Here is a 27,505-nt window from a genome sequence, read left to right as displayed (position 1 = left end):
TTTTTTTTAGTACTGGAAAAATATCCCCATCTCCTACTGCTGTTGTGAAATGGAAATTTTCTCACTGTGAAGATTAGACTATGCTTAGTAATAGTAATTACTTCTGGAATCAGAATCCATTTAATGGGACAAAGTGTAAGACTTGAAGTTTAATTTGTATTCTAGTCATTTCCTATGCCTGTTTACAACTAAACTGTGTTTATACAACTGAGGGCAAAGATTGCTGTCTTTGATAAAGGAGAAAGGAGAGTTGGCACTTAGCTTTAAAAGAAAAGAAGAAGTAAAGCACCACTTTATTGCCAGCTTTATGCATGTACGTACTGCCACCTTTAAGAAGAAGGGAGGTGATATGTTCACCCCGACTAAAAACTAAATAGCTATTTGCTGCCCATGTTTATATTGCTCTTATCTTGTTTCAGGCTGCACTCTTAATGTTAGCTTGTTCCTCCAGAGAAAGAGCACAGGTGGAGGTCAGGGGAGCAGTCTCTGGGGTTTCTTTTGAAGAGCTTCATGTGACTGGTCAGCAGCCAGCTGGCACTCTGCTGCTTTGTGCCCTTCTTAAGGATTAATGAAATTCACTTGGGCATCCTAATTTGGATGCAGCTATTGAGGAATATACTGCCTTTGGATTTATATCTTACTTGCTTTTTTCTTTATCAGGGCCACTGAGATTTGTTATTATCCATGAGGGATGCATTTACTACTTTAAGACCAGCACATCTGCATCTCCACAGGGAGCATTTTCTTTGAATGGTTACAATAGGTGAGTGCCAAAACCTAACACCATAGGCCCTTGTACTTAATTGGGGGTAGAAGCTGCCTTTCATTCTGAGTAGTTAATTCAGCTATGTTTGTTGTTTCGTTCAAGCGCTGGTCTCACATTCCAAGAGACAAATTCCTTTCAAATTGTATATATGTTTCCTGTACTGTGCAAGTGTATACCCTTCATCTTTTGTGATTCTCTAGTAAAGCTTTTAAAATTGCAAAGGGTTTACCACTGCAGTGGGTTGCGCTTGGTCCTTATTTAATGTGGACTTTGCACACACAGATAGATATGGACTCCTCTGGACAACTTATCTGGAATCAAAGCAGAACACTTAAAGCTCCTGATTCAATAACACTAATCGGTGCCAAAATTGAATCAACTACAGGAGGAATAAAATGAGGGAATACGTGTGCAAAATGTCTGACTCTCCACCGTACATTATAAATCTAACATCTGCTTTTTAAGTTGAAGACAAAAATAAATGGCTTTCAAGATAATCTGTGGGGACAGAGCAGTATTTTCTCACTTTAGAATCCCATGTGGAAAAAATGAAAGGCAGGAAACTTTTCTAATGTGCTTTGTGAAAGAGGTTGAATTAAACTTTTTCTTAAAAAAAAAAAAAAAAAAAGTTTATTAAAAAGTTTATTGAAACTGTTTATTGAGGAGATCAAAACATCATCTATGTCTGTTGATTGAAAGTAGTGCCTTCTGTCCTGTCAGCACTCTTGCATTACCCTTGCTATTGCTTCAATGATGAAGAGCTACAATTGCGCATATTAGTGTTTTGGTGTGGTGTTGTTGCTGATCTTGGGGGTTATTTTCAGCAAGGTAGAGCAGTCTGGTAAGACTGCTTTCTGAGCTGTGACTTGCACAGCAGAATTAACTTTACAGACTAAGGGATTTCTATATATTGGTTCTTCTGTTTCCCAGGGTTATGCGGGCAGCTGAAGAGACGACATCAAGCAATGTGTTTCCTTTCAAGTTAGTTCACATTAGCAAGAAGCACAGGACGTGGTTTTTTTCTGCTTCTTCTGAAGATGAAAGAAAGGTATTTTATACTTCAAGATCATATTGCAAATGAAGAAAGTGGATCTTGGGCTTCCCTAAAACCTACGTGAACTGGGCACACAGCTGTAACCAAAGTCTGTACATCTGGTTCTTTGGACTCCTCTGAAAATAATGCCTGAAGTTTTAACTATTTGTGCAAATTGTAATTTGTTGTAGTGTAGGGAATGGCTAAAAGTGGCACAGTAGATGTTACAGTTGTCTTCGTATTCCTGGTTTTTAGCCATGGAATTAATATATGTGTGGTAAACTTCTGATTAAGTATGAAAACTTGTTCAGTGAAATCTACATGTACACAGACTGAGCAGGTTCATGGCTTTAGGAGTAACAACTGGAAATTCACAAATCAAAAGTTGAAAGTTTTAATACATTCTTGTAGGATTTTCAATAGTCAAAACCTTCTGAGTAGTAAATCCTTTCAGTATTTATATAAAGGTGTGGATAAATGTTATTTCACTTACACAGTCACTCTGCTCTTACAGGAGAAAGATACTGTGCATCTTTGTGTGATGATTTAAAGATTAACGTGTTGAATGTTGTGAATTCATTTATTTAGAATTGGATGCTATCCCTGAGGAGGGAAATCGATCACTACCATGATAAGAAAGAAACAGTAACAGAATTCAGGTATGAAACTTTAATCTTCGTTTGCCTTTTCCCCCTCTTCTCTTTAACTCTCAATGGTGTTGTTCTTGGCTCTTTGCACCTACGAGTTATTTACTGCTAAGCAATAACAGCTGCAGTAGGCTCCAAGAATGAAGGGCCTACCTAATAGATAGATTAAAGAGTAGCAGGACAAATAAATCATTTTACTAAGAGAAAGTAAAATGTCGGTTTTGTTTAAAAATATTAACAGCAGCAACTGATTTAGCTACTGATAGAGGAATAGATTGCTTCTGCTTTTCCAGTATTACTTTCCAGTGCTGCAGCCTTGCTAACAGATGTCTTTATTTTTTTCAAGACCTCTAACACAGTGATGCAAAAAGGACTCTGTCTTTTCTTTTGCAGTGACTCTGGTTCTGATGCAGACAGTTTCTATGGCTCAGTAGAACGTCCCATTGATATCAAGTATTCTCATCATTCAGCAGATAATGAAGGTGACAATTTTTAGACATTGATAAATGATTTTTGTTTTTAATCTTGTTTTCCTTTTGGATTCTGCAGGAACTATTCCAGTAGCTTAAACAAACTGTCTGATTTAGCTTGCAACTGAGAACTAAAAATTGTTATTTTTATGAGGTGCTTAGAATTGTTGTAATTTGAAATCAGAAAGAGACTGTGTTGTAAAACCATTACTAAAAAATAAGTGGTAACTAAAGAAATTCAGCCTCGGCCAGGAGGTGTCTGACACCTAATACAGTCTTAATATCACCCCTAATAATGCAACCATAAGTTTTCAACTTACACTTTTATTAAGATCACATGTTGGGAAGTCTGTAGATCTAGCAGGAAGATAAAATATTTGAGTGTGTCCATAGGTTGTAGTCTGGCAGTACACTGTTATGGTTCAGTCTGGTTTCTGTGATGAGCAAAGGGACCCACAGACCCACGTCCTGGGGAGAGAAGGGTGTTGGGGGGGAGTTACACCCTGAAAGCGTATTCTGACAATGTGGTGAAACAGTGTGGAGATAATTGCCTCCTCTCTAGACTGTAAAAACAATTCATTTGTCCCAAGAGCTAGCAGTAATTCACTCCGGGATGTTGTTGCATCTGTGCAAACCAGAACTCCTCCCAGTTCAGGAAGATCTCGCATTAGACAAATGAATGGCCTAAGTGGGACACACTGGATAACATTGTTCAATGACTTTCAAATGGAGTAACTTTTTAAAGGAAGGCTCGAAGAGTCTCATTCTTAGCATTCTTTTTTTTAATTCAGTTTGATAACTTACTGTAACAATTCTGGCTGTGTGTGTTTATTTTTTAGATAGAAATGGGGATTTTAGAGAAAGCCTGTCAGATTGAGATTCACAGCATATTTCAGCAGCTAACTTCTTAGTCAAAAAACACATCCCAGTCCAAAATGAGAAGGCTTGCTTCATGATCCAGCAGAGTTCCTTTAGTAGGCATTTTCTGCCCTCTCAGCTTTCTCAGGGTAGGGTTGATTGGAGCAAGTACTCTGATTTCCTGAAAGGAAATTCCTGACCGTTTTTCCTGACTAGGACAAAGAAAAAATGGGGATTTGACTCTGTAGGAAATCCGGTTGGATTATTGCAAAGCAGAGGAAAACACTCATCAGCATTTTGTATAGGATTGCGGTTTAGAACATTGGTGTTTATGGGAGGGAAGGGTTGTATACAATATGAATTATGTTTGGAGAGGCCTAGGAGCCTAAATAAGGGTAATTATTATAACAGTTAACTGATTTTTATCAGCTGAACTTTAGCCTTTTCCCCAGCCCCCACTGAGCCTCTTTCTCTAAAGAAATACCGTGTATTGTCCTTAAGGCTCATATCACAGTCAGTGATGAGAGATTACTGCCCAGAGGCAACATGCTTCTCATGCCTTGATTATTTTGACTTAGAGACAACATGGAAGTCATTTGTTGTGGTATGTTTTGTTACAAGAGCAAGGCAAAAGAATTCATTGGTTTGTAGATGATGAGCCTTTCTTAGGCACCCATACTGCACAGTCATAAAAGTTTCTGTGGTAGGGTTGCTTTGGGGTTGTTGAGTTTTTATTTTTCCAACTTGTTTAGCAAGCATATCAGTTTGTAGTTGTGGCTCTGTAACTAATCTGAATTTTTCTGAGGAAGGCAGTGCCACTATGAAGCGTCACACCAGAAGGTACATTTTAATTTCAAAGATGGAGAAAAATAAGTGTGCTATGTACTTCAGTCACTGTTGTAAGCAATGGCTTTCTTGATTGATGTCAAAATTAAAGAAAACACACGCTATAAATAGCAGAGGTGGTTGTCTGAGTCTGACACATGGATTTTTACTTGCAGATTATGACCAGGAGGAAGATGATGAGTCCTACTTGCAACCGGATACTTCTGACATAGTGAAAGATGGTATGTGATTGCCTTTATTCCCTTCAGAAAATGCTGGCAATGGAGATCGTATCTGTGTAGGATGCCAGATCACTGTTCTTGCTCAGTCATACCTAAAGCGCTGCAGGTGGCAAAATAACTGACGAAAGAGACAGGTATCAAATCTTGAGAAGCATTTAGGGTGAAAAGAGCCTGGTAACAGCAGTAACAAACAGTTTCTGTGCTGCCCTGAAGGACCTGTATGTGGTCACCAGTCTGGAGGAGGCGGTAATGCTTTTTAAATAGTTTTTTTTTCCCCTTTATTTCCAACAAAGGAAAAATTCTTTGCTAAGTTGACATAACCCATGCCTGAATAAAAATTGCAGGGGGTCGGTACATGTAGTGTGCAGAGCTGTGCTGAAAGTTGAATGTTTACCCATCATTTCATCAACTATCAGACCAGATGCTAGTAAATATATCTTAAATCACATAAAATAAAAGTCTAGTTTCTTGACATTTTGTTTCTCTGCAGTGTGCCATATTTGTTGGGTATTTTCTTTGTGCAGATTTCATGGTCCTGCCCCCAGCCTACCCACCTCCACCAGTCCCTCATGTCAGAAAAGCTGCCTACTCAGAGTCAAGGTCACATTCCTTTAGTGGAAAAACTGCTGGGTCTACACCACCACCACCACCTCCTAAAAGGAGCTTACCTGAGATCAAGACAGAGGATTTCTTCGGTGTGAGAGAGCCCCAGTTACCGTGCCGAGCTGAACCTAACCTAAAGATTCAGTCCTCCAGCCGGAGACCAAGTGAACAGCCACCTCCTGTACCCCCTTTACCTCTTTTCAAAAAGCCTTTTTGTGTCAAAGAACCTTCCTCACTGCCTCCGGAACTGCCTCTATCTCACGTTCTCACTACTACAGAAGGATGCGAGAAGCTAAAAACCTTAAACCTTTCACCACGGACTCCTCCTCCACTGCCAAGCAATAAACCCAAGTTGTCTCAGATAACTGAAAAAACAGTAGAAAACAAGGTGCCAAGAGAACATGGTAAACCAGGACTGTTTGTGCCACCAGTGCTTCCGAAGCCACCTGTGCCAGGCCACCAGCATTCTGTACTTAAACCTAGACCAGAGAAACCTTCGTGTCCCCAGTTACAGTAAGTGTGAAAATACATCCCAGTATCAAATTTTCCACAGTTTTTGTTAATCAGTTCACTGGCATCATTTGTCAGATTCACATTAATGTCTGCTAGTCTTCTCTGCACCGTTCCTCTCACCCTCAGTACATGCTTTTTTGCCTGGGTATTTGTTATTTGGCGATTTTGTAATGAATTTTACTTTTGAAATAATTCAGAAATAAGTAGATCACTTGAGGAAAAAAAAAAACCCGCACCATTTTTGGTAGTTTGTTTTGGTGGGTGTCTTAAAGACTTAATAGCCTTTAATCATAATAAATAAGAAACCTTTATGTCAGAAAGTCATGAACCACTCTCTATGGAGACAGGAAATACCTCTTACATTGAGATCAGCTTTAGTAAGGGATGTGCAACTAGCTATGCTGTTTAGGCAGCTGGAAATATTTTTGTCTGCTGGATCATGCAGCTTTAGAGAAGGAATGAAATACTCTTTAAATACAGTACAAGAAAGAGAAATTGATGTATGGAAGTGAGTCCGTCCACCAAGATGTTTGGGCACATGATATGTGAGGAGAGGCTGAGAGATTTGGGTTAGTTCAACCTTTAGGAAGGGTAATAGAAGATGTCATTGCTGTCTATTAGGGAGGCTAGTCGAAGATGTCACTGCTGTCTACAGCTACTCAATGTCGAGGCAGGGAGAATGCAGAACAGAAGATCTGCAGTGATAGGGCAAGAGGCAACAGACAGAAGTCATGACCTTGGAAATTACAGTTAGATATAAGTTATATTATAATTTCACCTTGTTGGATGGTCAACTCAGAGAGGATGTGGAATCTCCATCTTTGGGGATGGTCAACGAGACACAGCTGCCTGGGCTATTTGGACCTGCTTTGTGCAGGAGTTTGGGCTAAATCATCTACAGATGTCCCTTTCAACCTACATTATTTTGTGATTATGGAGCTGATAAGTCCTAAACTGAAACTTTCTCTTAAGTTCTAGTTTTATTATCTTTTCAGTGCTTGGTGTATTTGTTCTGTTTTCAGTGGAGATGTTCTTCAGTTTTTGTTCTGTTTCTGCCAGGAGATCACCACCAGATGGGCAGAGTTTTAGAAGCTTCTCATTTGAAAAACCAGCACTGCCCTCCAAGCCAAATCAAGTAAACGATGATTCTGATGACGACTATGAAAAAGTAAGAACCAACAGATGATATATTCTTGAAAGAATATAATATATAAGAGCTTTGGGATGTGGTTCAGGGAAAAAAAAAGAAAAAAGAACCTTCTGAAAATGCAGTGCTGTGTGATTTGTAGATTTAAGGAATGCCTTTATAAATTCTGGATTGTAGTTGTTGGCATACAGGAGGAAGAAATGTTAAGATTAAAGCATTATTAACAAATTCAGGTATCAACAGCTGTAGCTTGTTTGGATAACATATTAGTATTTTGAGTTTTCATTGTCCTTCGTGGTCACTTAATTTCTTTGTATTTTCCTACAGGTTGAGCTGCCTACTTCAATATTTCTTAATACCTCAGAATCCTTGGAAGTTGAAAGGTAGATGTGGCTTTTAAAAAGTTGCTTAAAATCCTATAAATATCTGTATTGAACAGTAGTTTAAAAATCATTTTGAGATATATAATTTGTGTTTAAGAACATGGGAGTATATTTAAATCACTTTAATGTGGAAATCGCTTTCCAGCAGAGATAGAAAAGTGCTCATGTATCAGTTGAGAAAACATAGTACTTATAAAATGATTTTACCCCCTCTGGAAATGATTGTTCTGCCAGAATGCTAAGGGGACAGAAAGCCAGATCTTCTGTGACACATTACTGATTGATATGATAGAACAGTAAAACTCTGTCCAATATGATGTAATATAAATTATTACAACTGAAACAGATTTTTAATAGGAATTGCCAGCAGTGTGCCCTTGTGGCCAAAAAGGGTAATGTTATTCTAGGGTGCGTGAAAAAGAGTGTGGCCAGCAGGTCGAGGGAGGTGATTATCTCCTACTCTGTCGTGGTGAGACCACATCTGGAGTACTGTGTCCAGTTCTGGGCTCCCCAGTTCAAGAAAGACAGAACCTCTAGAGAGTCCGGTGGAAGGCTTCAGAGACTGTAAGGGGCCTGGAGCCTTCTCCCTTTATAAGGAAAAGCTGAGATACCTGTGTCTGGGGAGATTCATTTTGGGTATTAGGAAAAATTTATTCTCAGAAAGAGTGGTAGTGCATTGAAACAGGCTGCCCAGGGAAGCGGTGGAATCGCCATCCCTGGAGGTTTTCAAGAAAAGGGAGGATGTGGCGTGTGGCTTAGAGAGCATGGTGGTGAGTGGTTGATGGTTGGACTTGGATGGTCCTAGAGGTTTTTTCCAACCTCAGTTATTCTATGATTCTGCAATTAGCAATGGTAAGGGGCAGAAGTAGATGGAGCCTTGCTCTTTTCAGTGGTGCCTAGCAATAGAACAAGGGACAATGGGCATAAACTGGAACACAGGAAGTTTTGTCTGAACATGAGAAGGAGCTTATTTACTGTGAGGGTGACGGAGCACTGGAACAGGCTGCCCAGAGAGGTTATGGAGTCATCTTCTCTGGAGGTACTCAAAACCCACCTGGACACTTTCCTGTGCAACCTACTTTAGGGAACCTACTTTTAGTAAGGCGGGTGTGACTGGACTAGATGATCTCCAGAGGTCCCTTTCATCTCCTATCATTCTGTGATTACAAGAATCTACACGTTAATGTTTTCTGGATCAGATTACTAACATGTAATTATTGTAATGTTTTTATTTTAGGATATTTAAAGCTACAAGCCCAAAGGGACAGCCACAGAATGGATTATACTGCATTAGGAACTCATCTACTAAGGCTGGAAAGGTAACTTGCAATTGCAGAATCTACCCCTACAAAAACCTTTTGGATTTAGAGATGTTGTATTTTTACATGTTAAAAGTACTTAACTTAGATTTTTCTTACCTGTTATTAAGTACTGAAACAATTACTATAATAACTTCAGTGATTTTTTTTTTTTATAGGGTGGTTAATTGATTGTAAATAGTTCCTTAATTATGCATTGACTTTTTGCTTATCGGATTAAACTGATTTTGTTGCACTTTTCATTGTTAAGGTATTGGTAGTATGGGATCAATCTGCAGAAAAAGTGAGAAACTACAGAATATTTGAAAAGGTGAGTGGCTCTCCTGTATGTGAAGCCTTTGTGTATGTTTATGTATGTATGATGTTGTGTACGTAGAATGTGCCAGTATATGCGTATGTCACAATTAACAAATCAAACTCACCCCAGCCCTAAAAGTAAAAATAGGCTGCTTTACAGGTATTTGTTCCAGGATGAGCATTTAAGTAATCAGATCTTGGCTTTTTGATTGCTGTACTGTACAGAAGACAAAGTAGCTGCAGATGTCCAAATCTAAGTATCAGCCCCAGTTGCATTCTAGGGGAAAGACTATGAAGTTTTTGAGTTTAACTTGGACTTACTTGTCTAAGTGAGAAGCTTGCAAAGCAGCAGCTTGATGGAAAGGTCTTAGTTCTGATAATTTTTTTTTTTTACTTCTTACTTGTTACTTCTTACTTACTTACTTTACTTGTTTTACTTCTTATTCTCAGTGTTTGTTGGGTGGTTTTTTTCTGTTTTTAAACATTGAGTAGGAAATACTGCTGCCAGTGACTGTGGATGTTTCTGTTCTACCACAGGATTGTAAATTCTACCTGGACGCAGACATCATGTTTCTGAACATGGGGAGTTTGGTTGAATACTATAGCACTCACGTCCTACCTAGTCATGGCAGCCTGATTCTTCGGTGTCCTTATGGTTACTCTAAACCAAGGTGACAGGGCCAGCATAATTCACTGACACTGAGGAAGAATGGGTTCTCTGCTGTTCTGGAATTAAATGTGGACTTCTGCCACTGTTGGATTTCCCATTGTTTGCACACAGAACCTGAGTTTATTTCAACCATTTGTTCTCACGTGAACTGTGCCTCCACTTAATGAACTCTTGGTAAAGTTTTACAATGCGGATCAGTGGATTTTGTGCCTTTCAATCAGAAAGATCTGAGCAGACTTTTCTGTGAAGGCCATCTGCGACACCTGCACCTTTAAATGAAGCTGCTGCTATTACTAATCTCCTTGGAATGTGGAAGAGAACAATGTGCACATGAACAAGAAAATGTTGTGAATACAACCAATACGGAAGAGGGAAACTTCTGAAAATACATCAGAATTCATTTGTGACAGGGAATACTAATATTCTGACTTGAAGGTTTTTACTCCTTAAGTCAGGACTGGTGCTGAACTTGTATTATTTGCAGGTTGATGTGTAAATAGTGAAGTCCTTTGTGCAAATAGTTTGGTCTACTACAGGTAAAGACGATTGGGAAATGTGACATTTTCTAAGCCAACTGATACATAAATGTAATTTGTGATTACAGTGTCCACAGTAATCAGTACTGGGGTGGACTATCAGTCCAACAGATAGGGTTATGGCATCATGTGTATTACTTAAGAACACTTCAGGGAGGTCTAGGGTTAATGCTGATTTGGTTTTAAAGGGAGTCCCATTCCTTATTTCCGAACCAGAAGGTTTGTTAAAACACAAGAAAAAGCTACAATTATTGTGGTTACATTTATTCTGTATAATGCTGTGGTCACTTTGTGAGGATCAGGTTGTCAGCCAATTGCATTCTCTTCTGTTCCAGTGCAAAGCACCCTGCTCTAGTCTACTTTTTGTAGAACTCTACTAATTTCTTCATTATTAAAATCTCTCCTAGATCAAAGCAAATGCAATGCAAACAAGATAAAATTAGTTTTTAATGTACTATCAGCACTACCAATTATAGGTGTTTGCAGGGTGCTTGTAATGTTTGTTCCCTAATATCACGGGGACAGGTATTGTAAACACGAGGGCTTGGTGGTTCTGAAATTGCCCTACTCCTGAATTTTTGTAAAGAGAAGGCTATTTTCCTGACCTGCTTCAGTAACTTGGTTAATTCAAAGTACTGTCAAATTTTTATCTTTAATGTTCATGAGACTTAATAAAAAAAGAATAATTTGCTGTAACTCTTGAAACAGGAGAAGCTATCTGGTTTCTATCAGTTTGAATCCATTAATTCCCCTTTTCTGCTACCTTTACAAAGGTTATACGTGTCAGGTTTAATCTTGTTGTTATTAAATGGTCACAGCTTTAAAAACATTAAAATGTTACAGAATAAGAATTTTGTTTTATGGAAACAATAAAATAGGATTTAATCCCTAAGGGATTTTTCTTAATAAGCTGTAATAATAGGACCTCACATAGAGCCAGAAGTTCTTGCCTTAATTCCTTCATTTTGCCCGAGACTGATATGCACAATATCAGTCATTTGCTTTCTATTCCCACTGTAATAAACCTTTTTGTGAGCGTAAATCAAAGAATATGCAGTACTTGAATTTCAGATTCTGTTGAATATCAGATACATCAAATTTATAATTCCTTTTATTTTTAATAAGTATCCCCGTGGTTCACTGATCTGATGTGATCCGCTCCACAAAGAAAGCTCAGCCAACAAAGCACTCCTAAAAATGTTGGCTTTTTTAGATGCGTGTATCTGTATTTCAGGCAAGCTCTAGTTTTTTTTTTTTACAGTATTTATATGTACTGTCTACAGAGTAAATTTTCCTCTCTCTAGGAATAGCTGACTCACTCCATCCTGACAGTCATACTTACAATATGCTATGGGGCCAAATTCAGGTATTTAATTTTTAAATTTTTGTTTGCAATTATACTCTCAAGATTTTTGAATTGTAAAAATCTTTCTGTAATCCAATACATGTAAACCATAACACTGTCTTTACCTGTATAAGACTTCCAAATATGTAAATGTTAATGTTAATTTTCTTTTTTATACAAATGTATATATTTCTGAAGTGGATAAACTTCCAATGCAAACTCACCTATTTTGTGCAGTCTCACTGAACTTGCTGAGTACGTGCTTTAATGCTTGTAACTGTGGTAAGTAGTGCTCTTCTGATTTCACAATTAGAAGAATTAGGTTTCAGCCCTCTTGAATCAAATTTTTGTGTAAGCAACCATGTCAGAAATTTGGCATTTTGTCCATCAGATAACATGGCTGGAGTTGAAAATTATCCATTTTCTATTTACTTCCAGGGTTCTTGAGTGAGAATTGAGGACTGAAGCATTCATTTTATCTATGGACACAAAACACAAGTGCAGCCATAATAAAAAGTACTTCAGAGGAACAGGAATGTGCTGTGTAAGAGAGCCAAGTCTCCAAAGGACTTCTTCAGCAGCTTGCAGGGAGGAGAGGCCCTTTGCATTTCTCAGCACCTGACAGCCCTTCTGTTCAGCAATGTTGGTATAACCCAGCAGGTTTCTCTGCTGCCTCCTGAAGGCAAGTAGGAGGGGCAGGTAGGGACACTCTAAGCAGTTCTTCCAGATGGATTCCAAAGAAATCTGCAGTCACACTCTCTTCTGAATCATCTTGTTCCTGTGTGCTATTCTAGTCTGTTTGGTGAAGAATTAGATAAAGTTACATTTCTGGTGTTTGTAGGGAAGAAAGGCACAGTTTCGAGCTCACAGTCTGTCTCCTGTGCCTCTTACATATCTTATACACACCCCACTGCAAGCTCCTTATCTTAAAGTGGTTTGGGGGAGAAGTGTAAAAGCAGTATTTGGCATGCCAAAATATGCAGTTTGTGAGTTTGGTAACATGCAAGGCAAAATAATTGCTACTAATTTTGGATAAAATTCTGCATTTTCTGTCCAAATTTTCGTAAAAGTTTTGTGTTTGTGGGGAAATCATTCTTCCAGGGAAAACAAACAAACAAAAAACAAATGGTTCTAGAAGTACAGGTTTTAAAAAGGGACCATCAATCAATCGAGTGCAATAATGGAATAATAGGAATACTTAAAGGGAATCTGATATTGAGCTTTTCTGTGAGAATGAGTGCTACATGCTGCTGCTTTTTGCCAGCTATCCCCTCAGAACTTCATAGTTTTCAAAAGAATGTAAAGAAGCAGTGAAAATATTTGTGCCCTCTGTTCTGTCATGCTTTGGAAAATTGAAAGTGTTGCAGATTTCTGAAGCCTTGATGGTGATTAGTTTTAATTTGGTGACATCTGCTGGTCAGCTGCTTCCATGCAGGGCTCTACCCAACAGCAGTATCAACACGAAATGTGTACGGAGGGCATTCGGGTGGACATCATTCTGAAGTGACTTTGGATAGAGCTAGTTTAAAGCCTAACTCTAGGTGAAAAGCTGATGAGCTGTGTCTTTGAAGGTGAAAGCATCTTTTGGCTTATGTTTCTTACATAAGTAGCAACATCGTTTAGCAGAATTAGTCATTGGAATGTGTTTTAACCTATATGACGACAGAGTAATATAAGCAGGAGTATAAAATGCAAAAAAACTACTTTGAGGTAGACTTTACATAATCACAGGATTTACACAGACATCTGAGCACGACCTAAATACCTGACATCGTGAAGCACCAAGGAGCTGTTCTGAACATGAAATACTTCACCTGGCCGAAGTGTCTGATGTTGTAATAGTTTCCATCTTACTAAGAAGTCAACATCTTGAAATATTTTTTTCTAGAAAGTGAAGCACTGCAGATGACCATCATTGCAGCCTCTTAAGAGAACTCTGAGCTCTTGTTTTTAAAAAGAAAAATAGTAAATGCTACAAAAACCCTTACAGAGCAGAAAGAATTTGAGTTAACTTGAAATTGGGCAAACTGAAGCACCGAAGTTCAGCAAGCTTAGTAGGTCTTGTAGATTTTAGGGTTGACTATGCTACTTACCCAGGACTTCCATTCTTGTGTCTTAAAATACAGGAGAGTCATTACTGTTGGTTATCTGTATGTCATTTCTTACAACTGCTAGTTACTGGGAAGCATTTAACCCAGCCTCTCAGGTTCATGACGTACGTGGCCATAATGGCCATATAAGAATTGTTTTTAATGTAATTTTACTTCTACGTAACTCTAATGAAGTTGTTTTGTACAGAAATCACAATAGTAACTGCTTGCAAGACTAAATCTCTGGAAATAGATGGGGAAAATAAATGGAGACTCATCTGACCCTTCTTTGGGTTAGTGCTTTGCTTTTTAACAGCATCATTAATTCCTTTTGGGCCTAACCTTGGTCCATCTGGTTCTTGTACTGGGAGGCAGATACGCACTTCAGTACTGACCTTAAAGATTTTTTGCACAGCTGGAGCCTTGCAACTGTACTGAAGGCCATTGATGTGAAAAGTACATCAAGAAATAATGAGAGTCTATTCCATGTGAACAGGGTTTTCCAATGGGACAACTAAGGAAAGATGTTCCAGGTGCAGCCCCACAGGCTGTCTGTTAGGGATTCAGTGATTACACTGTGCTTTGATTTACGCTGTGCTCGCATTCATACCTACTTATTTTTCTAAGTAAATGGCAACTACATCTTAACCATGGGGTGCTGCTGAAAATTTGCCTTTTTTAAAATTAAATATGATTTAAAAGACTTCAGAATTTGTTGCTCTAACATTAGAAGGCTTCTCCCAAGATGAATTAATTTTCTCCTGTATGCAGTAATAATTAATACAAAGCTTTAAACAAAATACTTTTTTGTTTCATGTTTCTCAGCCCTCTTCATTGCTTTGAACTCGCCCTAATATCTTCTTTTTCTTTCTTTCTTTGTTTCATTTGCCATGGTCTGGTTTCGAAGTCCCAGCTCTTCCAAAGGTTTAACTTCTGGCAGTGGCACTTTTTCTTCTGTTACTAAAGGATAATGTTAAAAAGCAACTAAAACTTTCAGCAGCTTTATTAACATTGGAATTAGCACAGAAGCAACTTGTACTGAACATAAGCACCGCGTGCCTTCTAGACCTATGAAGTCATAAATGTTGCAGTTAAAAGAATCTGCTTTACTTGGAGAAGGATTTTGGCAAAACAAATCCCGACCTCCCCAAGCAGTGTTGTAACATTATTAAGAGAAAGCTGGTTTCTTGCTTTCTTTTTGACTAAAGCTATCACTGTATCTTCCACCTTCTCTTTTGCTATCGCACGAGTTGTATTAAGAAACTCTTATCTTGAGACTTCTTGACTTGAACTGTGGTTCTTGACTTGAACCATGAAGCTAGATTGATGTTTAATCTGAATAGTGGACAAACATTTTCCCATTTTATCCTATGCATAAGGTCAATATTTTTTAAACTTAAAGCCACAATTAGCCTCTCAGTTTAATAGATTTTGTGTACAGTCTCACTGTTCTGCCCTTTCTCCACCTGTAGCTTCAATTCTCTTTTTTCTTCAGATGTGATTTTGTTTGGTTGTGGAGGGAGATCAAAGCAGACCAGAATGTGCTTTTCCAGGTAGTTGTTTTGTCAGATGTTCTCAGCTACACATGCCTTAAAGAACAGGAAAATTCTCCTTCCTTACACGAACAAATAAAAATAAATAAGTCAAAAAAACCAAGCCCTCCCTCTTGTGAAGAGTATAACCGCAGCCAGGACAAAAATAAACTTCCTAATAGTACTTTGGGGATAAACCTACCAACAGTGACCAACTTTTGTAATACTGCGCTTAAGTCATATTTCATTAATACTGTTCTATGCAGATGAAGTTAAGATAATCCATTACATCACTTTTTAAGAAGGCATTTAATAATTTCAAAGAAATGTTCCTCACAAGCTTTTCAGTGGTAGTGCTGGATGGGCAGAAGCTCACTTGTACCAGAAGTGTCCTATTCATCAGCAAGATTTGCAGCCCCTTGGGTATTTCCCAAAGATCATTGGTGTTTGCCACCGAGGGAAGCAAGTCCTGCCCAGAAATGCCCAGTACACAGACTGTCAGAAAAGAGCAGCTCAGGCTAACCAAAAGGGAGAGACAGATTTCAATACTGTCACTTACAATTTATGGGTAAGAAAACAGTCATAAAACCACATATGTGGAAGGGGCACACCCCGTATAAAGGAAAAGATACATGTTTTAGTGCCAGATGTGTGACATCAACCACATATCGTGCTTCTTACAGGTAGCCAAGTGGTTTGAGCATCCAGGACTACTAATGCCAAGGTAAAGACTTGCATAAAAATAATTGTGCAGTATTTTCTGATACATGGTAATGTCAAACGAAAGCAGCTGCTGTAAATGAATATATTCACATTGACTGTTTTATTTTAGATGCCATGATCTACTGTAGTGTAGTACTGCTGATGACTGAGTCTGTATGACTTACTGCAGAAGAATCAGCAGCCGGTACATCTATACCAACTGGACAGTACCAAATTCCGATGCTTCTTGTCTGAACGCTGTACTACCTGTAAATATCTGGTAGCTTTGCTGTTGGCTTTCTTTCTTTCTTTCTTTCTTTCTTTCTTTCTTTTTAATGGACCCGTGAGCATTATCCAGTATGTGTGCAGATGTGCATATAGTAAACACTAAACTATAGGCAGAAAGCTTGTCTTGGTCATTCTGTCATATCTCTCACAGGCAGTGCAACAGACCATGAAGGGGTCAGATACCATGGCTAGAAAAACACTGTATGGTTCATGTCCATTGTACCCCTGGTTGTAGCTGTAATCCTGTAAAATGAACTGGTAAGAGTTATCGAAGACAGATGAGCCTAAAATAGCATAGCAGTACTTTTTCAGATTCTCCATGCCACAGTTCAGTAGTACTGTGTACTGCTTTAGTATGCTGAGCATGTGTGCGTCCTCCCTTACACTTCTACCCATGAGATCCCACCTTTGCTTCTGTGCCATTGCTGACTTTCGTGCAGCTCGTGAACCTGCTCAGGCCAAAAGCTGAATTGGCACGATTAATACTGTCATGCATCAACTTCAGCAGTCTCTGGCTATAAAGTGAGCCGTTTGAGTCTGCTGATTCAGCGGAAAGCTGATCTTGCCCCCTCACTCCCCAATTACTCCATCAGAGTAGTTTGGTGAAACGATATATTCTTTGGCCTCAGTACTATGCAAGGAGGTTGGAAGGGGAGAGCAGGAACGGTGACCTTGGGCAGCTCACAGGGTAGCACAGCAGAAAAAGAGAGAGTTAAAGAACTGCACCTTCTGCAGCTTTTTAATGTTTTCAAATGTTCCACCATCAGATCCAACAGTGGCAATTGATAGAACTCAGCCTCTGATCAGCCCAAACTGCTGATGGCACAGCTCCCCGTACTTACAAACACTTTAAGCCAGCACTGCTAGCAAAACAAATGGTGTTGCCCTTCCCTGATCACCACTTCTGACCTTGACATCACCTTCCCCGTTGGCTCTACTGTTCTCATAGCCATGGCTAGAAAAAACATTATTTTAAGGCAAAGCAGTATTTTTTGCTGAATACGTTTTTGTACGGATGAGTTGTTCCATTTACTTCGCTGGACAAGACAAAGAGCTTTATGTGTTAGAGAGGTGAGGAAGGTGCCAAGCTGAAGGGGAATTCTGACCTAGTCATCCACATGCTGTGGGGCAGGCAGTGCAGAGGCAGTGCCTGAGCCTTGTAGAGCACCTGCAATTCACTTCATTAGACTTTGAACAGGATGGAGAGAGCAGTGTCTTGTGTGTGAACACATTGCTGGGTCTGACGGGGTTCAGTACCAGATAGAAGGGACTTTATTTAATGTTTGGGGTTTACAGCAACAGTTCTACCTCAAAACAAACATTTAAAATGTAGCCAGTTTGCTAATTGTTTGTAATTACACCAACACCTAATGTGATTAGGCAAGCCTACAGACATCAGATTTGCAACAGTTGCCCGCAACCAAATCACAGTTTTCAGCGGCCGAGATCAAATTCAAGTTCTCGTGTATCTCTACAGCCTCGTTTCAATTCTAAGCAGCGAAGATTAATCGCCACCAAGAGCAAAGCAAGGCTGGGGGGTATCCTTCTATCGCACCGCTCCTCGGCAGTTAGACTGTTGCCTCTCTCTCGCCGCGCTGCTCTCTTCTACATGGAGCAATCTCCACACGAGTTCTCCCTGGGCTCCAGCGAGCCACCTCGCGCCTAGCGAGACGCTCTCAGAGCCGCTCTCGCTCCACAGAACGCCTCAGTGCGCAGAACTCCGCCACCGCCTCCCCTCACGCACCTCCCGCCCCGCGACCGCTTCCAGCCAATGGCGGAGCCGCTTGCTCGCCGCGCTCGCGCCCTCCAATGGGCGGCGCGGTTGTTGGCCTGCGGCCCGGGGAAGCCGCACCCTGTCAGGCGGGGGCTGAGGGGGGAGGGGGGCGGAGCTCGGCGCTGGGGCCAGAGGCAGAGGCGACGGGCTCGGCGGAGAGGTTGCCCGTAGCGGCCCCGTCTTTCTCCTTCCGTCGCGCCGGTGCCCGCTGCTTTTTCTCATCTGCCCTCGGGTGAGCGCTGCTGGGGCGGGCGGGAGGGAGCGAGCGAGGCGGCGGCGCTGTGGGGGGCGATGGGGAGGAGGAGGAGGAACGCGAGGGGCGCGCGCTGCGGAGGGGCGCAGCCGTTAACGGTCCGCGGCGGGCGGGGGCGCGGCCGTTGGCAGCGGCGGAGGAGAAGCGCGGGCGCCGCGGGGCTGCGAGGGGAAGGAGAAGGAAAAGCGGGCGGCGTCGGTAGCGGCTCGCGTGGCCTCAGGAGGAGGGGAGGGGGTTGTGGCGCTGCCTCGAAAACAGACAGCGGGAGCGGGGGGTGGGAACCTGGCTGCTGCAGCCCGCTGCGGGGCGGCGGCGGGAGGTACGTTCCGGGCGGGATGCGGCGGCTGCGGGCAGGTTTCTGTCAGCCGTGCTGCTGCTGCTGCTGCTGCTGTTTCCAGCTCCATTGCCCTCAGCGCCGCCCCCGTCGTCCTTCTGCCTCACCTGCCCGTTCTGCGGCGGGCGCTTGTTTTGTTTCCTGTACTGGCAACGGTGCCCGTCGGTGCGTCTGCTTTTTGATGTCGCACGTCTTTCTGCACGTAAATATCAGCAGTCTTTGGGGCGTTCTAAAGGTTGATTCTTAATCTGCGTTGGCTTTAGGTGAAACCAGCCATTAGGGAGGGGAGGAGATCCGGTCAGGCTGGAAAAATACCCACGGTTGTGTTGAGACGGGCTGTGAAGAGCACTGGGTGGTATCTTCTCGAGATGCTGCCGTAACGTGGTGTAAGCTGGCTGCCCGTGTTGTTTTCCTCTCTGCTTTCTGGAAAGTTGCTGTTGATCATTAGTGTTGCGTACCAAAAGTGTTTGAGGGGAACGTTTTCTTGTACGCTGACATGTATCAGTATGGAGCTTCATGGAACACTCCTACCTTCTGCTGGTGGGTTCTCGAATCCTCGCACTGCAACAACTGCCAGATATTTCTGTATGCCTTGCAGAAAGCTACAGGTATCTCTGAGCACGGATCATAGAATCCTTAGAGCTGGAAGGGACCTCTGAGGGCCATTTCGCCCAACTCCCCTGCAGTGAGCAGGGACAGCACAGCTAGATCCAGTTCCCCAGGGCCTGATCCAGCCTGGTCTTGAAAGCCTTCAGGGATGGAGCATCAACCACATCTCTGGGCAACCTGTGCCAGTGCTGCAGCACCCTCACTGTAAAAGACTTTTTCCTTATATCCTACCTAAATCTCCCCTCCTTGAGTTTAGAGACTGTTTATATCTCTGTGCTTTGTAACGCAACCAAGCGTGCTGATGGAACTCAGCAGTTCTTAACTGTCACAAGTATTATTCTTGCTGGTAGAATAAAGATTTAATTTTAAAAATAAAGAAATATGTACTTAGGCTTCTATTTCCTTTGTCAAATTGATTGACGTAAGAGCTGTGTGTCTCAGTTTCAGAGTTGTATTCTGTCCCCGTTTGTTGTTATACAACAACGGACTGGCTCCTCATTCTGCAGCAGGTGGCTTTGCATTCAGCAAGCCCATTTGATGTGTTCGTATAAAAATAGGCTTAAGTGAACATAATGTCTTGTGGAGTTTGCTTCAGAATTTAAATTTGGAAGTTTCCTCAGAGTTTGCAGGAACTGGAAGTTTTTACATCTGTGCATCAGAATGCTTGCATGTTTAGGTACTTTGTAGTTTTGCTGGCTTCCTGTCTTCTATATGAGGCTCCATGTGGGATATACTTCTGTAGCTGAAAGCAGTAGTGCTGCCTGAATGTTTGCTTCTTAACGTTGGTGAATAACAAATGGTATGGGAAATCTGAATATCACGCCTCATCTGAAACAAGCACTTTTGCCAGTGAGTTCATTAGGGTATGGTTCGCTAATGCAGTAGTGAAGAAGGTCGTTTAGTGAATCAGTATTCTTCTGTGACAGTTTTTTCAATGTCTCCAGCAGAAAATGACTCATCTCTGTTTTCATTCTTTGAGATTCACCACTGGTGTTGAATGATGTTTTGTAGGTACAGAATCAAGTCGTTTAGTGAGAATGTGTGGCCAAACCCCTTGGAGTACTGGAGACTTACATGGCATGAAGTTGCTTCTGCCCCATTTGAGGCTGGTTTTCAAGGGTGGCTTCCAAGCATGGAGTGCTTTTAACAAATCTCCTTTACCAACATTCTGTGAAATACCGTGGAAGAAAAAAGCTGGATTTCAAAGTGGCTAATTTTGTTAAGAAATACAGTAAAATATAACGGGAGGCTTTAAACGAGGACAACCACGTTGAACATGTTGGTGTGCTAGTAAGCATCCAACTTCTATGTGACAAGTACCTGCTAAATCTGGAGAGGTTAGGCAATAAGCCTTGTACCTCCTACTCTCTGGAGTTGTGAAGTAGTTTTTGTAATTATTTAAGAACTATCAATGGTGAACATTGAGTCATTTGTAAATCCCAGTGTCTGTACAATGACTGACTCCTGCTTAGAGGGGAGGAATACAAAGAAAACTTCTCCATGCCTTTATGACAGAGCATGTCAAACAAGTGTTGCTTTGGTGTTCTCATGTTTCATGTGTCCTCAGTGCAAACTAAAAATAATGCTAATTTTCTAATTGTAATGGCTTTTAGACACTTTCAGAGTCATTGGTGCTTCATATTTAAAAACTGGTTGAGAAGATATGCATGCAGGTTTAACCTGCAGGTTCTGCTGCTCCGGGCATTTGACATCTGCTGAAGAAGCTGTCTGAAAGTCTTCCCTTACCTTATAGAACTTCTATGTTAACAGATTCGAGAGCACTATCTTCTTTTAAATAGTTGTCCTTCAATTACATGAGTTTGGGAGTTTAACCCATATCATCTATGCAGAGTCTTGCCTTTTATTTAACATTTCTCTGCAAAAGCACTCCTTTTTTGATAGGGCTGAAAGTGGCAGCTGTACAAACCTGTTGGTAAAGGAAGTTTGGAAGTGTGAATCATGTAAACCAATGCACTTGTTGAGCAAAGCTTCTGTTTGTTAGGGGTGGTGATGCTTAAAAAGTGTAAATTGTACAGATATTTCCATTTATGATAATTTTGGCTTTAAAATCACCCTTTCATTTGGAGAGACAATAGAATGGAATGTCCATCATGACTTTGACATCCATTATCATCTCAGTACGTTTCTACTGTTTATTGAAATTCATCTTGGTAACCTTTGGTCAGATTGAGGAACGAAAGCAATGCTTGCATCAGTCGGAGCACATTGTTTACTGCACTCATCAGCCCAGAAATCATAGTGCGGTTGGTAGCTTGCAGAATTTGTAGGGCTGAGGGAAGAGCAAAGACTGGGAAACACCACTTCTAGAATTGCTCTTTTCTCAAATCAGGTTTAGCTGAGGTGATGTCATTTGTCACAAGGGCTCTGGATTAGCGCTCTGACCAACGACCCGGGCCCTGAGTACAGTTCAGTATTACTGCGACTTGGGAGATTTTACAATTTATCTGCTCATCATTTCAGGGCAAACTGAATTTTGGTGCAGAGCTGGATTTGAGCAACTGCTGCCAGTTGGGCTGGCTCAGCCGTCTGTATGCTTGCAGGCTTTGCTGGGCTGGCTCTTTGACCGTTAAGAAACTGAAGATGTTGAAGGTGTGGCTAAAGAGGGCAAGAACTTCTCGAACACCTGCCCAGCTTCCTTCTTGCAGCCTCACTTCCTAGGCTGTGTTTTGAGAAATGATCTCTTCCTGCTCTGGTGGGTGCAGTTACCATTCTGTGGTGGATCTGCCTCTCAACCTCCAACCAGTTGCGTTCACAAGCGAGATTTCAAGGAGTCTTTCACTGTTGGCTGAGTAGTTTCCCTGCAGGTTAATTAAAAATCAGAATACATGAAGAAGAGCACATTTCAGGTCACTTTTAAAACTGCAATATCGAGAGCAGCTCTTCAAAACTGAGATTTGGCATTTCCATGCTCTTCGGATGGGTCAGATATTGCTTTCAGTTTGTAATTGACAAATGCATTGTGTTTTCTTTCTTTTTTTAATTACTATCTCTTACGCCGTGTGCTGGGTATGCTTTCTGATCTTGACTCATGAAATGTTAAAAAAAGAAAAAGAAGAAGGAATAAAATATTTTAGGGTTTTGAGATTTTCTTCCTTAGACCTACTTGCATCGCTGAGAAGATGCCATGGAAAACATGAGTAGTAAATGAGTAGTTAATCAGTAGCTCTTTATGGCATCTTTGATACTTTCTCATCAGAAGAATAGATAAATGTTGAGTCATGGTACTTATGCATTCACACACTAAAGATAAGGGGAAAAATCAAATTAACTAAGATCTTTTTGATTGGAAACAGTAAGTATTTTAAAACAACTTTGGAGTAAGAAACTGTAATTTGACTTCAGTTGTGGAAACGTAGTTTATTTTAGATTTGCTTTCTTTTTCTATCTGTGTGTCAGATTTCTGTGGTGCTGTCTGTGCTTTTTATCTCGGTTGTGGTTCAGATCTTACAAGGTCTGGTACACAATTTCAGCTTTGTTCTGGTTACTGAAGTTTTGCCAGATGGAAAGAGCAAGTGTTCGGGCAACCCTGGGCACATGAAGGTTGTCTGCTTCTCTGTTCTTTCCTGGTTGGTTGGTTTGGGTATTTTGGTTTGGGTATTTTTAAGGTTACTCAGTACTGTGCATTAAATTATTGTCCCAGCATTCTCACTGTGAAGGTGAAAGGTACGGAGTACTCAGTGACTTCAGTTCTCTGCTAATGGATGATACAATTTCTTTAATTGTGAAGTACTGCTGAAAGTTAGTAGAGTATGTTTGCATGCAAAACATCCATTCCTTGTAAAATTAAGGGAAATAGGGCATCGCTGATGTTGTGCATTAAGCAAGAGATGCTGCATACTTAGTTGTGTTCTTTTTTCTTCCAGAAAATCATTTCTAGCGCAGCTTTGCTTATTAATCTTGAATGAGCACAGCTTAAAGTATTTCTAAAGCACAGGGGCTTAGTTCCTCACTCTGTCACTTCAGCTTCTGAACGCATAGCTGCGTTCAGCTAACTTTAAGTAGTGAAGCGCATGAAGTACTTCAGGCATACTGGGTTTCTACCACAAATGTGATGACCTGAGTCACACACTTGTGCCCCACAGATAACAGAACCCAGCGGCTGCAAGGGGCCTCAAGAGATCAAGTCCAACTACCCTGCTAAAGCAGGAACACTACAATGGGTCGCACGGGTAGATGTGCAGCTGGGTCTTGAGTGTCTCCATGGAAGGAGACTCTGCAAGCTCTCTGGGCAACCTGTTACAGTGCTCTGTCACCCTTAGCATGAAGAAGTTCTTCTGCATGTTAGTATAGAACTTCCTATGTTCAAATCTTAGGCTGTTACTCCTTGTCCTATTGCTACGCACTGCCGAGAAGAGCCTGGCCTCCTCTGTTTGCCTCCCACCTCCCTTTAGATATTTATAAACACTTATCAGATTCCCCCTTACCCGTATTTTCCTCAGGCTGAACAGGCCTGGGTTACTCAGTCTTTCCTCATTCAGAAGATCATAGAATCATAGAATGGCCTGAGTTGAAAAGGACCTCAAAGTTCACCTAGTTTCAACCCCCCTGCCGTGTGCAGGGTTGCCAGCCACTAGACCAGGCTGCCCAGAGCTACATCTTGCCTTGATGCTCCAGGGCATTTACCATCTTTGTGGCTCTCTGCTGGACTCCTGCTAGGAGATCCCTATCTTTTTTGCACTGGGGAGCCCAGCACTGGGCACAGCACTCCAGATGTGTCCTTGCCAGGGCAGAGTAGAGAGGCAGGGTCACCTCTCTTGACCTGCTGCCCACACTCTTTTTAATACACCCCAGGATACCATTGGCCTTCTTCACAAGGGCACACTGCTGGCTGATGGACACCCTGTTGTCCACCAGGGCACCCAGGTTCGTCCTTCTCTGCAGAGCTCCTCTCATGCAGGTCATCCCCTGATGCATACAGTTATTCCTCCCCAGGTGCAAGACTTTACACTTGCTCTAGTTAAACCTCATCAGGTTCCTCCCTACCCAACTCTCATGCCTGTCCATGTCTCGCTGAATGGCAGCACAGCCTTCAGATGCATCCACCAATCCTCCCAGCTTTGTATCCTCAGAAAACTTGCTGACGGTGGACTCTATCCTTTCATCTAAGTCATTGATGAAGATGTTGAACAAGACCAGACCCAGCACCAACACCTGGCGAACACTGCTAGTTACAGGCTTCCAAGCAGACTCTGCACCACTGATGAGCACTCTCTGAGCTCAGCCAGTTCTCAGTCCACCTCACTGTCCACTAATCTGTCCCTCACTTTCTAAGTTTCATAGCAAGGATGTTGTGGGAGACTGTGTCAAACACCTTGCTGAAGTTAAGGTACACAACACCCACTCCCCTCCCATCTACCCAGCCAACAATGGCATCATAGAAGGCTGTCAGGTTGGTCAAATATGATTTCCCCTTGGTGAATCCATGTCAACTACTCTTTTTTCTTTTCCAATTGCTTGGAGATGGCATCCAGAACAAGTTGTTCTATCACCTTTCCAGGGATGAAGGTGAGGCTTCGTATAATTTCCTGGGTCCTTCTTCTTGCCCTGTCTGAAGACTGGAGTGACATTGGCTGTCCTCCAATCTTCAGGCACCTCTCCCATTTGCCAGGACCTTTTGAAGATGATAGAGTGGTTCAGCAATCACCTCTGTCAGTTTTCTTGGCACAAACGGGTGCATCTTTGGGGCTCATGGATTTGTGTGTGTTAATCCACCTCAACCAAGGGAAAGTCTTCCTTTACCTGCACACTCTCTTACCTCCAGAGTCTGGGACTATTGAGGGCTAGTCTTAGCATTAAAGACTGAAGCAAACAAGGCATTCAGAATCTCTGCCTTCTCAGCATCTGTTACCAAGGCACCCACCACATTTAGTAGGGGACCCATGTTTTTCCTAGTCTTCCTTTTACTGCTGATATACTTAAAAAAAAAAAAAAAAAAAAAAAACATTCTTGTTATCTTTTGTGTCCTTTGCAAAGTTGAACTCCAAGAGGGCCTTAGCCTTCCTTGTTGCATACCTACAGGCCTTAACAACACTCTTATATTCTTCCCGTGTGGACCGTCCCTTTTTCCACGTTTCATGGACCACCTTCTTGCCTTTCAGTTTATCCATGAGTTCCTTGCTCATCCACACAGGCCTTTTGCCACCTTGCCCCGGTTTCGTGGTCTTAGGGATGCACCAATCTTGAGCTTGGAAGAAGTGGTGCTTAAGCACCGAGCTGCTGTGCTGAGCCCCCTTACCTTCTAACACTCTCGCCCATAGGAGACCTCCAAGTAGGTCTTTGAAGAAGTCAAAGTAGGCTCTCCTGTAGTGCAGGGTAGCAATTCTACCTTCTGCTGTGCTTCTTCCACACAAAGTCTTGAACTCCACCATGTCATGATTGCTGCATCCTGAGCTTCCCTCAGTCATCACATCCCTGACCAGCCCTTCCTTGTTAGTAAAAACACAGTCAAGTAGCACACCCCTCCTCATCGGCAGCTCCACCACCTGCATCAGAAAGTTATTATCAGTGTATTGCAGTAGCTGCATAGACCTTGTGTGCCTGGATCTGTTGCTTGGTTAGCAAATAGCAGGACAGTTGAAGTCCTCCATAAGAACCAGTGCTGGGGATTGTGAGGCTCCTTCCAGCTGTTTATAGAAGGCCTCATCCACTTCTTCCTCCTGATCAGGTGGCCTGCAGTACACATCCACAACAGTGTCACCTATGTTAGCCCACCCCTTGATTCTTTTCCACAGACTCTTCATTTGTTCATCATTCCCCCCCCAAGTGGAGCTCAGTGCATTCTAGTTGCCCTCTCACATAAAGAGCAACTCCATGATCTTGCCTTGCCAGCCTGTCTTTCCTAAAGAGGACGTAGCCATCCATGACAACATACCAGTCATGTGAGCCATCCCACCATATTTCTGTTACCACAGTGAAATCGTGGCTCTGTGACTGCACGTGGATCTCTTGTTCTTCCTGTTTATTTCCTTTGCTGCCTGCACTGTATACAGGCACTTGAGAGAAGCAAAGGATGAAGGTATCTCTGGAGGGATGCAAGAAGGTTTAAGCTGTGTCTGTGGGTGGAGGAGCAAGGACAGACGTGTAGGACATTTGGATGAACATGAGGACTTGGGATAAGCGAGGATAAATAGGGAAACGTGGGAGACTTCAACTGATAGGGAATCATGTTTCTTCACTTTTGTCATCGTTCTCTAGGTTACAGAAGATTTTCATCATTTTTGGGTAAATTTCTAAACAACAAAGGAATTGCTGCTTATTTTAATTGTGATCTCAAGTTTCCAGATGATTTGAGCAGATTCAGTATAAGGCATGAAATTCTGTTTTGATTCCAGAGTAATTTTTTTAATATAATTTTTCTGCCTACTACTATATATAGCAAGGGGGGTGTTTTTCCACCTCTTTTTGAGCTTAAAGTAGAACTTAGGAGATGGTGAGTTTTCAAAGGTATTTTGTGATACTTCTGGTTGAAGTATCCAGTTTTGTGAAGAATAACGATCTTAGATGTTTGTTTAGATCTCAACTGTACCTGGGAAATAAATCTTCCTTGTTTTTCTTTCCTTGTATGTGAGTGTAGGTGAGAAGTTGGTTTATTTTGGCAGCAGTAAATTCTGTAGAGCTTTCCCAAGGGAAGTGAATGTCCTTTGGGAGATCAAGTGCGAAACGTTCTGGTGCTTTTTTGATGTTGGACTTGATGACCTTAGAGGTCTTCTCCAACCTTAAAGCTTCTATTATACTGGGTATTGCCATTCTGTAGATCTAGCAGCATACATGGTGTGAGTGCAGAGACAGATTAGTATAGATACATATTTAATCTAGGGGTAAGTTGTTATGTCTTTTGTACATCAAGAAGAGGTGGTGGACTTGCTTGCCTTGGTGGTAGAGGACCCTCCCAGTCTCTTTGCTGGTGCTGTTTATATCCGGATGGCTGCTGCTGTGCTTTTCCCACGCTGCTTTCCATCTCCTTGAGAACCTGTGCTAATCCTGGCACTGCTGAGTTATGTGGGTCATCTTACACTGAGCTGCTTCTCTCTCTCCTGGAAGGAAAGGATTTGTGATTATAGCACTGAGTAACCATTTTGGCAGCTGAGACTTCCACTTCTACATCTGCCATAGGCTTTACTGTTGATCTGGGACACACAAGGATGCTCCTCCATCTCTAATGGAGATGGACAATGCAACCTCAGTTAAGGTACCTCTACCTTACTCGCTGTGGGACAGTATTCCTTCCAGTAGCATCCAGTTTCCCCTC

The 27,505-nt window shown here is 41.7% G+C and overlaps 2 protein-coding genes across 42 annotated transcripts in view; both read left to right on the top strand.

Moving 5' to 3' along the window:
• The window catches only part of SH3BP2 (SH3 domain binding protein 2), a 35,630-nt gene extending 23,753 nt beyond the window's left edge, over window positions 1-11,877 (top strand). For 16 of the 18 annotated variants that reach the window (XM_046940219.1, XM_046940214.1, NM_001397013.1 and 13 more), the window contains 11 exons: window positions 661-763; window positions 1,697-1,814; window positions 2,388-2,458; window positions 2,840-2,928; window positions 4,776-4,841; window positions 5,366-5,957; window positions 7,017-7,125; window positions 7,432-7,487; window positions 8,725-8,806; window positions 9,057-9,116; window positions 9,641-11,877. In XM_046940219.1, coding sequence (XP_046796175.1) covers window positions 661-763; window positions 1,697-1,814; window positions 2,388-2,458; window positions 2,840-2,928; window positions 4,776-4,841; window positions 5,366-5,957; window positions 7,017-7,125; window positions 7,432-7,487; window positions 8,725-8,806; window positions 9,057-9,116; window positions 9,641-9,778 — 1,484 coding nt within the window. In that variant the 3' untranslated portion in view covers window positions 9,779-11,877. The remainder of the gene's footprint in view (window positions 1-660; window positions 764-1,696; window positions 1,815-2,387; window positions 2,459-2,839; window positions 2,929-4,775; window positions 4,842-5,365; window positions 5,958-7,016; window positions 7,126-7,431; window positions 7,488-8,724; window positions 8,807-9,056; window positions 9,117-9,640) is intronic. The other 2 variants (NM_001397015.1, XM_015285781.4) reach the window with 1 other exon arrangement.
• A 6,287-nt stretch (window positions 11,878-18,164) lies between these two features.
• ADD1 (adducin 1) overlaps window positions 18,165-27,505 on the top strand; it is a 57,251-nt gene continuing 47,910 nt past the window's right edge. For 20 of the 24 annotated variants that reach the window (XM_015285778.4, XM_015285772.4, XM_046940211.1 and 17 more), the window contains exon 1: window positions 18,165-18,272. The gene's annotated coding sequence lies outside the window, so the exon portion shown is untranslated. Of the gene's footprint in view, window positions 18,492-18,621; window positions 18,830-27,505 lie in introns of those variants that run through there. The other 4 variants (XM_046940209.1, NM_001079730.3, XM_046940210.1 and 1 more) reach the window with 4 other exon arrangements.

Source organism: Gallus gallus, chromosome 4, assembly GCF_016699485.2.
Source record: "Gallus gallus isolate bGalGal1 chromosome 4, bGalGal1.mat.broiler.GRCg7b, whole genome shotgun sequence".
NCBI lineage: Eukaryota > Metazoa > Chordata > Aves > Galliformes > Phasianidae > Gallus > Gallus gallus.
This window is presented reverse-complemented; position numbering and strand designations above follow the sequence as displayed.